This window comes from Schistocerca piceifrons, unplaced genomic scaffold (assembly GCF_021461385.2).
Source record: "Schistocerca piceifrons isolate TAMUIC-IGC-003096 unplaced genomic scaffold, iqSchPice1.1 HiC_scaffold_822, whole genome shotgun sequence".
Classification (NCBI taxonomy): Eukaryota; Metazoa; Arthropoda; class Insecta; order Orthoptera; family Acrididae; genus Schistocerca; species Schistocerca piceifrons.
In genome coordinates this window covers 389,580-402,408 of record NW_025729083.1, presented here as the reverse complement: position 1 = coordinate 402,408, position 12,829 = coordinate 389,580, and the positions used below count along the sequence as shown (strand labels likewise).

Genomic DNA, 12,829 nt, shown 5'->3' with positions numbered 1-12,829 from the left:
GAGAAGTTTGCAGTAAATCCGCGTTGCAAACGTCGTGGCCTCCCCTTGTGAGATGAAGAGGTTGGCACAAGAGATGAGTTCGTGGTGGGTCGCATCAAATGAGTGAGAAGACTGATGACAAAAAAACAAACAAAAAATCAGTGATATATGTAAATATTGCATTCAAAATGTGCCGCGAACACAGATAGTAGTGAAGAAGTAATAAAATAAAGTATTATGGTTTAGGCGCCAGTTTCCCTGAATGAACAACGAAAATTAAGTAAGCGACGAACATCTTTCATCTTTTTGTGGGGGATGTCAGCGAGGAAAAGTTTCGTAAAGGTTTGAAATCACGTGTAAAGTCTGCAAAAAGTCACTAGTGCTCTCATTCACAGATGCTGGATGAATGAAGTATGGCTACTTCCGCGTCATGAGGTACACTTCTTTTCTCCCGCACCCGAAACTCTTTGGTTTTTAGAAATATATAAGATAACCTGTTTTAATTCAAGGTACAAGCAACCCTCATTGCAAATTTTATCTATACACTTGCAGCCGTTTCAGCGTGAAGGGGTAACAGACATACTACAACGCACAAAAACTTTCATTTTTATAATATATGTAAGATATAGAGTGACAATTATTGAACTATGTGAAAAAAAACCTAAATTAGTTACTAACTACGGCGTACATACACTTTATTCAACATGTAAACGTCACTACCCCATTTCGGATGTAGGCTGTGACATGTTCGATATGCGTGCCATCATTGGCGATTATGTGACGCAGACGAATAGCGAAATTCTACACTAGCCGGTGAAGTGTCGGAACATCGACGCAGTCGATGACCTCCTGAATGCCTGTTTTCAGCTCAGCATTGGTTTTGGGGTTATTGCTGTACACATTGTTTTAATATAGCCTCACAAAGATTAGTCGCATGTGTTCAGATCCAGATATGGCGGCCAATCGAAACCCATGCCAGTGGCCTCTGGGTGCCCCAGAACACGAATGCGGTCCTCAAACTGCTCCTCCAGGGCATCAAACACTCTCCTGCTTCTACGGCGGTCGAGTTCCGCCTTTCATGAAGCACATATTGTCAAAATCAGGATGACTTTGGAAAATGGGGATGAAACCATTTTCCACAACCTTCATGTACCGTTCGGTAGTTACCGTGACATCAAGGTAAATATTGCACCGATTATTCCGTGATTGGATATTGCAAACCAGACAGTCACCCGTCGAGCGTGAAGAGACTTCTCGGTCGCGAAATGCAAATTTTCAGTCCCCCAAATGCACCAGTTTTGCTTGTTGACGAACCCTCCAAATGAAGGTGGGCTTCGTCGCTAAACCAAACTATGCCAGCGCATACTATTTCCCAGAGTGCCGCGTGGCCAGCAGTTTGAACATCCTAACACAAACCGTAATGACGATTTTATTGCACGTATTTTAATAATATTGTCTCCCTGTATAAGATAACAGGTATAGCGTCAATCACAGGGATGAACAAATTTATTGTTACAATGAGCGGAATCGCCTACAACCTCTCTCAGTTGGGGAATCAGTGTTAAAGAAGGTCAAGCCTCGCAATTCTTATGTCGGAAACTAAACCTTCACTTCTGGTCGTCGTTCTTCCTGTGGTTTTCCCATCCTGCGGAAAGACTTCCGCTACGAGAATCCTTATAGTGGGCCCGCGGTGCCTGCGATGCTCACTGCGTGTGATTCCCTCTCGGCCTCAACAACAACTGACAATGCATCCATTGGGGGTAGCTGCTCCGTTGCTGGTTTTGCTGGCGGCGAACGGCACTACGGTGCTCGACTGTGTCTGCCTTAAGATCTACACCTCCAACTTCCAGGGCTACGGTGCAGACTGGATATATAACGCCTACTGTGCAGGATCCAGTGAGTACTTTCTCGTATAGCACTGATTCACACTACTTCAATCACCGTCCAATGACATATATCGTTATCAAACAAGATAACACATTCACAGTCTGACAGCAAATGACTGTGACACTCACCACACATCAATCGACTTTGTCCAGCCTTTCGCGTGTGACCAGATGGTACGAAGTGCGGTTTGGAAGGCTGAAAATAATCATAGCTGTTGCTTTTCTGCTCCTTACGTTTCGTCCAGGATTGCGCTGGACTTCCTCAGAGGCGCTTCTCCGCTGAGTCGGCAAGACTCATGGAAAGACATGAGGAAAGTTTCCAACCGATTTCTCATACACAAACAGCAGTTGATCGGCGTTGCCTGGTGAAACGTTGTTGTGATGCCTCGTGTAAGGAGGAGAAATGTGTACCATCACGTTACCGACTTTGATAAAGGTCGGATTGTAACCTATCGCGATTGCGGCTTATTATATCACGACATTGCTGCTCGCGTTGGTCGAGATCTAATGACTGTTAACAGAAAATGGAATCGGTGGTTCAGGACGCTAATACGGAACGCCGTGCTGGATCCCAACGGCCTAGTATCACTAACAGTCGAGATGACAGGCATCTTATCCGCATGCCTGTAACGGACCGTGCAGTCACGTCTCAATCCCTGAGTCAACAGACGGGGTCGTTTGCAAGACAACAACCATCTGCACGAACAGTTCGACGACGTTTGAAGCAGCATGGACTATCAGCTCGGAGACCATGGCTGCGGTTATCCTTGACGCTGCATCACAGGCAGGAGCGCCTGCGATGGTGTACTCAACGACGAACCTAGGTGCACGAATGACAAAACGTCATTTTTTTCGGATGAATCCAGGTTCTGTTTACAGCATCAGAATGGTCGCACCCGTGTTTGGCGACATCGCGGTGAACGCTCATTGGAAGCGTGTATTCGTCATCGCCATACTGGCGTATCATCCGGCGTGATGGTATGGGGTGCCATTGGTTACACGTCTCGGTCACCTCTTGTACGCATTGACGACACTTTGGACAGTGGACGTTACATTTCAGATGTGTTACGACCCGTGGCTCTACCCTTCATTCGATCCCTGCGAAACCCTACATTTCAGCGGGACAATGCACGACCGCATGTTGCCGGTCCTGTACGGGCCTTTCTGGATACAGAAAACGTTTGACTGCTGCCCTGGCCAGCACATTCTCCAGATCTCTCACCAATTGAAAACGGTTGGTCAATGGTGGCCGTGCAACTGGCTCGTCACAATACGCCAGTCACTACTCTTGATGAACTGTGGTATCGTGTTGAAGCTGCATGGGTAGCTGTACCTGTGCTCGGCATCCAATCTCTGCTTGACTCAATGCCTAGTCGTATCAAGGCCGTTATTACGGCCAGAGGTGGTTATTATGGGTACTGATTTCTCAGAATCTATGCACCCAAATTTCGTGAAAATGTAATGACATGTCAGTTCTAGTATAATATATTTGTCCAATGAATACCCGTTTATCAACTGCATTTCTTCTTGGTGTAGCAATTTTAATGGCCAGTAGTGTACCGTCATACTTAGTCCTGTTACATGGAAGTTAAGTTTCCAAATCACTGTACGCAACTTCAATATAGATGACTTTTGCAATACAGATGGTCAACGTTATCCCATTCAGTGAATGATTAGTTTACGAGTAACTGTTAAGAAAGGCACGTAGCTAAAGTATCACACTAACTTTCGTGCCTTGTCACTGCATATCCATTCCTGATACTTCGACGCCTAAGACTTAGAAATTCACCACGACATTTAGTGACGTTCAATACTATGGTTTAATTAATAATCCTTACGGTATATATAGTTCTCGTTCCAACATAACTGACAATATGGTAGACAAATATACCAACGGTGCTGGCACACATTGCCTTTTCTTTCTACCCATAGGCATTGAAACTTATGCCCGCCTTTAATTCAAGCTGGCCGATCCTATTTCATGAGATCTTGGCGACAATTTAAGCTAACTTTAATATTTATGGAATACAGTTTAAAGTATTCTTCCCTAGGCAGATAATGTTGACCTTGTTGCTCTAAAGAATATTTTTTATGAGAACTATAGCACTGCCCGCTTAGTCACGCTGTATACAGTGTAGCCTTTGAGATATTATTCCTATCAAAGGTTAGTTTGCTGACAATATCCTGTAAGTGCTTGATCTATGTCGGTCAACAGCACGTAAGCGTGATGATGGGGCCGTTGTGGGCCCAGTCACACCCTACTTTAAATACTAGGTTCTGATTTATGCTATTAACATACGTGAGACATTTACTCTTTGCTCGCTATTAGACCATATCCGTAATTTATGTTCCCGTTCAATAGGGAAGAATACAGCTTATGTTCATATTATTAGCTTGACCTTTATCGGTCAATAGTACATAAGTGTGTTGGCAGTTGCGTTGTACGTTCTGACACACCCTATGAAACTTCCTGGCAGATTAAAACTGTGTGCCGGACCGAGACTCGAACTCGGGACCTTTGCCTTTCGCGGACAAGTGGTCTCCTGCGCAGGAGAGCTTCTGTAAAGTTTGGAAGGTAGGAGACGAGGTACTGGCAGAAGTGAAGCTGTGAAGAGGGTGCGTGAGGCGAGCTTGGGTAGCTCAGTTGGTAGAGCACTTGCCCCCGAAAAGCAAAGGTCCCGGGTTCGAGTCTCGGTCCGGCGCACAGTTTTAATCTGCCAGGAAGTTTCATACCAGCGCACACTGCGCTGCAGAGTGAAAAGCTCATTCTGACACACCCTACTTTAAATATTAGGTCCTTATTTCTAGGTAGTCTATGTGAGAATTCCAAGACGCTCACAATAATCTTCATCCTAAATAGTTAATAGCCTTGTAGGCAACATCCTAAATAGGTAATATCTGATACACTAGAGTGTGTATTTCGACAATTAGCGTGGCATAACATATTTGAATACATAGGGTCTTGAACCCACTGCTAACTAATAATCAATCTTTTCCCTTAAGAGTTTTGTTCCACGTCACCCTTGTGACTACATACAGTGGACGATCGTACATATTATATTTATAGTTAGTGTATGTTTGTTTAAGTTATTACAGATTTCCTAAACACAACGTTGACCACCTGTGTATAAAGCCATAAATGATGCCCTAAGCTTTACACACCCAGTCAGCCATAAATGCGTGGTAATGTAGTGCCATAATATAACAACCTTAGTCAAATTTCGCGTTAACAAAGTGACGTATTACTCCATGTATAATGGAAATTATTTTATTTGCACCTTCTCCTAACCCTGAGAAGTTCTCGCGTTACTGACATATAACCTTGTTCATCCCCCGCTTGAGATCGTGCGGAACCATACCAACATAGAGGTGGTCATATGTGGTTTTTAATCTAACAAGCTGAACGTAACGTCTAAGTAAATTTCGTTTCAGTTAATAAGGTCTAGGTTTACATTTAACGCTCATCGGGATTCTATCTACTTAGTGCCTTGTTCCCTCACAAATTTCTACATATACATCTATTTCTACGTGATTACTGTGCTATGACAATAAAGTGCCTGGCAGAGGGTTCAGTGAACCACCTTCAAGCTGTCTCTCTACCGTTCCACTTTCGAACGGTACGCAGGAAAAACGAGCACTTAAATTTTTCTGTGCGAGCCCTTATTTCTCGTATTTTATCGTGATGATCATTTCTCCCTATGCAGGTGGGTGGCAACAGGATGTTTTCGCAATGGGAGGAGAAAACTGGTGATTCAAATTTCATGAGAAGATCCCGTCGCAACGAAAAACACCCTAGTTTTAATGATTGCCACTCCAAATCACGTATTATGTCTATGGCACTATCTCCCCTATTTCACGATAATACAAAACGAGCTGCCCTACTTTGTACTTTTTCAATGTCATCAGTCAGTCCCACCTGATGCAGATCCCACACCGCACAGCAGTACTCCAGAATAGGGCGGACAAGGGTGGTGTAAGCAGTCTCTTTAGTAGACCTGTTGCACCTTCTAAGTGTTCTGCCAATGAATCGCAGTCTTTGGTTTGCTCTACCCATAATATTATCTATGTGATCGTTCCAATTTAGGTATTTGTAATTGTAATCCCAAAGTATTTAGCTGAATTTACAGCTTTCAGATTTGTGTGACTTATCCCGTAATCGAAATTTAGCTGATTTGTTCTAGTACTCATGTGAATAACTTCACACTTTTCTTTATTCAGGGTCAATTGCCACTTTTCGCACCATACAAATATTTTATCTAAATCATTTTGCAAGTTATTTTGATCATCTGATGACTTTACAAGACGGTAAATGAAAGCATCATCGGGAAACAGTCTGAGACGGCTACTCAGATTGTCTCCTATGTCGTTAATAGAGATCAGGAACAATAGATGGCCTGTAACACTTCCCTTGGGCAACGCCGGATATCATTTCTGTTTTACTTGATGACTTTCCTTCTATGACTACGAACTGTGACCTTTCTGACAGGAAATCACGAATCCACTCGCACAACTGAGGCGATATTCCATAGATAGTTACGTTACAAGACGCTTGTGAGGAACAGTGTCGAAAACCTTCTGGAAATCTAACAATGTGGAATCAATTTGATAGCCCGTGTCGATAGCACCCATCAGTTCGTGATTATAAAGAGCTAGTTGTGTTTCGCAAGAATGGTATTTTCTGAATCAGTGCCGACTATGTGTCCATAAATCGTTTTCTTCGATGTACTTTATGATGTTCAAATACAGTATACATTCCAAAACGCTACTGCAAATCGACATTACTGATATGGGCCTGTAATTCAGTTTATTACTCCTCCTTCCCTTTTTGGGTATTGGTGTGACTTGAGCAACTTTTCAGTCTTTAGGTACGGACCTTTCTGTGAGCGAGCGGCTGTATATAATTGCTAAATACGGAGCTATTATATGAGCATACTCTGAGAGGAACCTGACTGGTATACAATCTGGACCGAAGGCCTTTTCTTTATTAAGTGATTTAAGCTGCTTTGTTACACCGAGGATATCTACTTCTATGCTTCTCATCTTGGCAGTTGTTCTTGATTGGAATTCAGGAATATTTAGTTCGTCTTCTTCGGTGAAGGAGTTTCGGGAAACCGTTTTTAATAACTCTGCTTTAGTGGCACTGTTATCAGTGACTTCGCCGTTGTTATCGTGCAGTGAAGGTATTGATTGCGTCTTGCCACTGGTGTGGTTTATGGTTTAAGGTTATAGGTAATTTCTCAGTACATAACATAAAGACAGCCAATGGCAGGCACCTTTGACTTTCCGTGATCCGCCATCTTGCTCGGCACATATCCGCGTGCCACAGTCAGTTCCAACGTAGCGTCCACGGTTAATCGACTGCTTTCCACGAAGGGGCTGTTCCTCAGCTAAGTAACGTAGGTTGACCTGGTATCACGGTACTTAAGCTTTTTATGTTCGACCGTGTCTTATTCTGGCATGTATTAGTTTATTTTATGCTTCTGATGAAGGCTAGGTTAACTGAAACCTGGGTAAAGACCAGTAACATTTCGCAACTGAGGCGGATTCTTGAAATATTAATTTATCACAGTTGCTGACTGGGCTGAAACACGTTAAAAATTCCTAGGTGTCTGTCACCATCGTAAAGATGTCGTGCAAATCTGTCCGATCCCCCGTGTGCGGCCCGCCCGCAATGCTGGAACGTGCGAACACTCTCATTCGAAGTGATCAACGCGTCACACGCACCTCGCTGCTCAACTGTCCTTTTCTTTTGTTAGTGCTGGCACACTCATCTACCCGTAGGGGTACACAGATGTGTGTGCCCACTGGGATCATCTCCACTTAAGAGAAGACCATAAAGATCAACGAAGGACCATCTGTGTGGAACTGTTTCCTTGCTACAGGGCTGATAGTACCATTTCTTATCGAACATCGTCACGGGCGATAAAATGTAGGTTCATCACTTCGCACCGGAAACGGAACTGCAAGCCATGGTGCGGCGTCATATCACATCTCCTCCGTACAAAAAGCTTAAAACCGCAGCCACAGACGATAGAATCATGGTCTTCTGGGCCTCTTAAGGAGTTATTCTCTTTGATACTCTCCCTCATGGTTGCGGGCTTTCAAAGAAATTAATGGTGGCCTTCAGCTTAGAGTTGAAATATTAAAATTACAATGAAATGAACACCCTGAGCGTTGACAACCGTCAACAGGGACAGATGAAAATGTGTAGTCCGACCGGGACTCGAACCCGGGATCTCCTGCTTACATGGCAGATGCTCTATCCATCTTTTTTTGTCTTTAACCACTTTTATTTAACCACTTTTTTCCATTTTTTTGTTTTTTTCTCTATCCACTTTTTTTATATCCATCCTTTTTTCCAGCAATCCAATTTTTATTAACCACTTTTATTTTCTTTTTATTTTATATTTATTTTTATATTTTTTTGTATTTTTAGGATGGTCAGGGCGTGGTACACGCCGCACTAGCAGTGGGGTCTCTTCACGGCACTGCCAGTGCGTCGAGGCCCAAACCCCTTCCACACCATTTTCATGTTCCCTGTTGGGACATAGCACTGTGCATAAATCCTAACACAATATTCCCATTCTCCGATGTAAGAAAGACGAAGAAACCTCTTCTCTGAGTAGAAACTGAACACTGATAAAAACTTAACAATTCTTCTCGAATCACACAAATACGTTGGAAGTCGAACACGAGTAATTTTGAAAAAAATGTTTTGAAAAAAGAAAAAAAATGTTCCGGAAGCAAAGTAATAGTAAATAAAAATAAGAAACCAAGTGACTTTTAATTTTCTTCTGTTCGTTCTCGTTCAAGGTGTTGTAGTGGTTCCACATATTTAACCAACACCCATTCTTTCAAAAACGATCTTCAGCATGTTGCCGTAGTGCTTCTTGTTGTTGCGATACGTGCTGATTTTTGCATATTCACACTTCATGTAAACGCGGAATTCTATCTCGTTGTCCGACCCAAGTTTGTGGATGACATAACTAACATATTTTCCCAGTAACCTGGTCTCAGGAGGAGCGATGGCGTTTTATATTCCGTAGATGATCTGGTGAGAAAGGCAATTTTTTGCCTGATCCAATTCCAGTTATGCACATTGCCACCACAGGTGAATCTGTGGCTGAGTGTATCCACCTGATTGCATTTTCCACAAAGGGGTGTCTGTTTTAAACCGATCCCACATAGTCTCTCGTTGGTGCTGATGACATGATTAACTGTTTTGTACCATGCGGAAATAGCGTCTGTACGTAGCCTGGCATAGTTGATGTTCCGCCATACAGATTTCCAGTCACAATTTGGGAATTTCGTTTCAATTTTGTTTCTACCTTCATTTAACTTCCTTTCAAGTATGATGTCACGCGCTGTGATACGTGTGTTGCTTCTGATTTCGTCACTAAGATAACTTGCTTCGAGGAAAAAGTTCCTCACATACTGCAGACGGGCATTAATCCTTAGCACATCAATCGGTGCTTGCAGGCTATGGGATGTCACAGCCTCAAAGAGCTTTGCGGTTATACATTGTGGAAGTTCTCTGAGTATATGGAAAGTCCGTTCGAGGAACAGAGCAGACGCTTTATTGCGAATATCCACCAAACCGAGGTCCCCGTTTCTGACATCCAGTATAACGGTAGTCGCACCAACCCTGAATATGTCTCCTCGCCATAAATAATTGGTAACAGTGGACATGATCCCTTTCGCTACTAGTTTAGGGATTGGAAATACCTGTGCAGTGAAATACGCTTTAGACAAAACGCAGGAGTTGATGAATCTGACTTTTTGCACCAGGTCCATAGTTCGATGGATGTTCTCCATTACAGCACCATGAACTTTCCTCCTAGTTTCCGTCCAGTTAAAAGCAGCCATCCTCATCGGACATGCCATTAAGGTTATTCCCAAAGCTTCATGTTTGTTGTCTTGTTTTGCCCATGCCAGTCGAAGGTGATCTAGGCCCCGTAGATTCAATATTTGACTTTTGTTTTCATTTGCTGTCGCTCCCGACGCTAGACAATACCTTTGGATTTCTCTTTCCAGTGTAACTGTCTCCTCCTTATTCCTTATTACAACGCCCACGTCATCAGCATAAGCTCGTATAACAGTTTTCTCACCACTCAATGTTATACCCGTTAATCTTCCGTGGGCAGTGCGGAGGAAGGGCCTTAAAGATACGGAAAATAAAAACATAGATAAGGGACTGCCCTGTGGAACTCCTCGCCTTATCTGTATGGGTTTAGATGTTTGCCCATTGATTGCTATTTTCGCATTTATACCTGTTGCAATATTCCATAGCATGTTCACAATCTGGGGATGGAAAGTCATTCTTAACAGCGCCACAAATCTATAAAGATTAAAGCACATTTTATACTTGTCACTGAGGTAATTGCAATGACGTCTCTGTATGCAGATAGACTTTCTAATATCGTTCTGGTCGGAGAACAAGATTGGTGATGACTCAATATTTTGTTGGAAAAGGCAGAGAGTCTTTTCTTGATAATACGCGAAATTATTTTGTAATCAGAATTTAGTAGCGAAAGAGGCCGAAAATTGTTTAAGTTGGTTTTGCCTTTACTCTTAGGAATCAGTACTATTTTACTTTCCTTAAACTCTGCAGGGACCGGTTTTCCGTTCAGGACCTCATTTCCCATGGAAGTGATGTTGTCCCCAATTATAGACCAGTAGCGGGCATGAAACTCCACAGGGAGGCCATCAAGTCCCGGAGATTTTTTGAGAGGTGAGTTACGCACTGCCTCATGCACTTCATCTTTAGTAATAGGTGACAGGATGTCAGCGTTGTCTGTTCCCGACAATTGTGGACCTGCTGCATCTTCCACTGTGGTAGGGGCATATAAGGTTTCATAGTACCTGTGGACTTCGTCCAGTATTTCTTTCTGGCATGTGAGCCTCGTACCAGTATGCCTCTTTACTTCATCAATTAAAGTTAGACGTCTGTTTTTAGCATGCCGCACCAAGTGATACAGAGAAGCTGTTTCATCTGCTACGACTGATGTGGCTTTCGATTTAATTTTGAGTCCCTCCATCTGTTGCCGTTTAATGCTTAATAACTTGGCTTTTATTTTTTGATATCATTCAGACGAATTACGTCATCATGGGCCTGTTGATATAAGTCTCTTAAAACTTTATAATAAAAACTCCATTTTGTATTCCTCAACTCCCTGGCCTCGCTGCACTATACTGCATGACAACTTTCCGCAGCCTTGGCTTAGCCCTCCTAGTCCACCAGTCAATGACTATTGGGTGCTTGTCTACTGTGCGGAGACACATAGTCCACGCTACTCTTATTTCCTGTTCCAGTTCTTCGTCAGCTAAAACAGAGATATTTAAATTCCATTGGCCTCTGAATCGACGGGTTGGCTGTACGCTTAAATTAAAGCAAGTTAAAAGTGTACTGTGATCGCTAAAATACACGGGAATAGTTTCAACGTTTAATAAATAATTTTGAAAATTTGGTGACACGTAAATTCTATCTAGTCTGCTGCGGGAGTGGCTGATTATATACGTGGACCCGACTGACGTCGGGTGCTGAAGTTCCCACACATCCTTAAGGTGTAGATCACTTACTAACTTTTTTTAACTGTGGCGAGTAGTTGAAGTTGGGTTGTTGATCTTTCTGGTTTAAAACACAGTTAAAATCTCCACCTAGTATAAGAGAACACGGATTTTTCCTCAATAAATAAATCAGTTCATCTTGAAAAAACTTCGCACGATCCAATTTGTGGGAATTTCCTGATGGGGCGTAAAGCACTGTCACACCAAAAGTTTTTATGCCTATGGCTCTTCCTGATTCTAATCGTTCGATTTCAGTCACCGGAATGCCTTCCCTTATAAGAATGGCTGTACCGATATTGGCTTCCGTAGAAACATTAACAATTTCAAAAAAGCCTGGGATCCGAAATTCCGTTACCACAACTTCTTGTAGCAGCGCGATATCTGTCCCGGATTGGTAAAGAATTCTTTTAGTGCTGCCAATTTCAAGGGTGACTGTATTAATGTTAATAGTAGTAATGCTATAAGCTTGCATCACAGACATACCAGAAGAAGCTATTTGGGATGAGGATCGGTATGATTATAGCAGCAACGTGCTTCCCTACAAGGCACGATCTTTACAAGCTGTGTGCCAATTACATGTACTAACTTCCTAGAAAAATTCGCACTGCTTTTAAACAAAGAGCTTGCGAAGAAAAGTATCCCGAAATCCTGACAATGCATTGCTATAAGTCACTGTGGCCCTTCTCTTTCTCCTCTTCAGTGTAGGCCCTCATGACTTCATATTTAATGTTCTTTTTCTTGATGTCTTTCTTCTCTGGTGTGGCTTTCGCTTGATGACGCGTGACAGCAAGACCCGGTGTCGGTCGCAGCCGCCGGCGGTGGCCGTCTGGCGCAACGGCCGAGGCTTGCCAGTCGTCGATATTTGGTTCCGGCGTGGTGTCTGTTGTGTTGTCTTGCTGGCGAGGCGGTGATGCTTGTTTATTTCCTCCTTCGGTGCGGCGTTGCGCTTCGGAGTCAGCAGGTTGTTTACTTGGTACTTCCTCGTACTGTTCGCACTGTATGGGCTGTGCACTTGATGCGGTTGTTGCAGCTGTGACCTCAGGCTCAGGGTCACATTTCCGTGAAAGGTCACTACCAGCTGCGTCACTATCTGTTCGTGGCGGTATAAGTCCTTGTGCGGAAGTGGGAGCCACATCGACCCGCATTCCATCTCCTTTTTCCACTTGCAACAGATCTTCAGGACTGGGCTTCGGCTTCCTGGCAACGGGTGTTTCACAGGAAGAGTCCTCATCAACATTTTTTTCAGTGTCCTCTAGAGGACGCTTTTTAGCGGGAATCTCGCTGTCACGGGACGGAATTTCAGCAGTTAATGCAGGTTTTAAAGACGGAAAGTCATTAACATTAAGTGCAACATTTTCAGAGGCAGTAACAGGATCCACGACAGCCGCCGGCTCTCT

General features: G+C 43.3%; 1 protein-coding gene across 1 annotated transcript in view; it reads left to right on the top strand.

Annotated features, from left to right (window-relative positions):
* The first annotated feature begins 1,710 nt into the window (after positions 1 to 1,710).
* LOC124770386 overlaps positions 1,711 to 12,829 on the top strand; it is a 102,473-nt gene continuing 91,354 nt past the window's right edge. Inside the window, exon 1 of the mRNA XM_047249212.1 lies at positions 1,711 to 1,875. Within this exon, the coding sequence (XP_047105168.1) occupies positions 1,725 to 1,875 (151 nt within the window). The 5' untranslated portion in view covers positions 1,711 to 1,724. The remainder of the gene's footprint in view (positions 1,876 to 12,829) is intronic.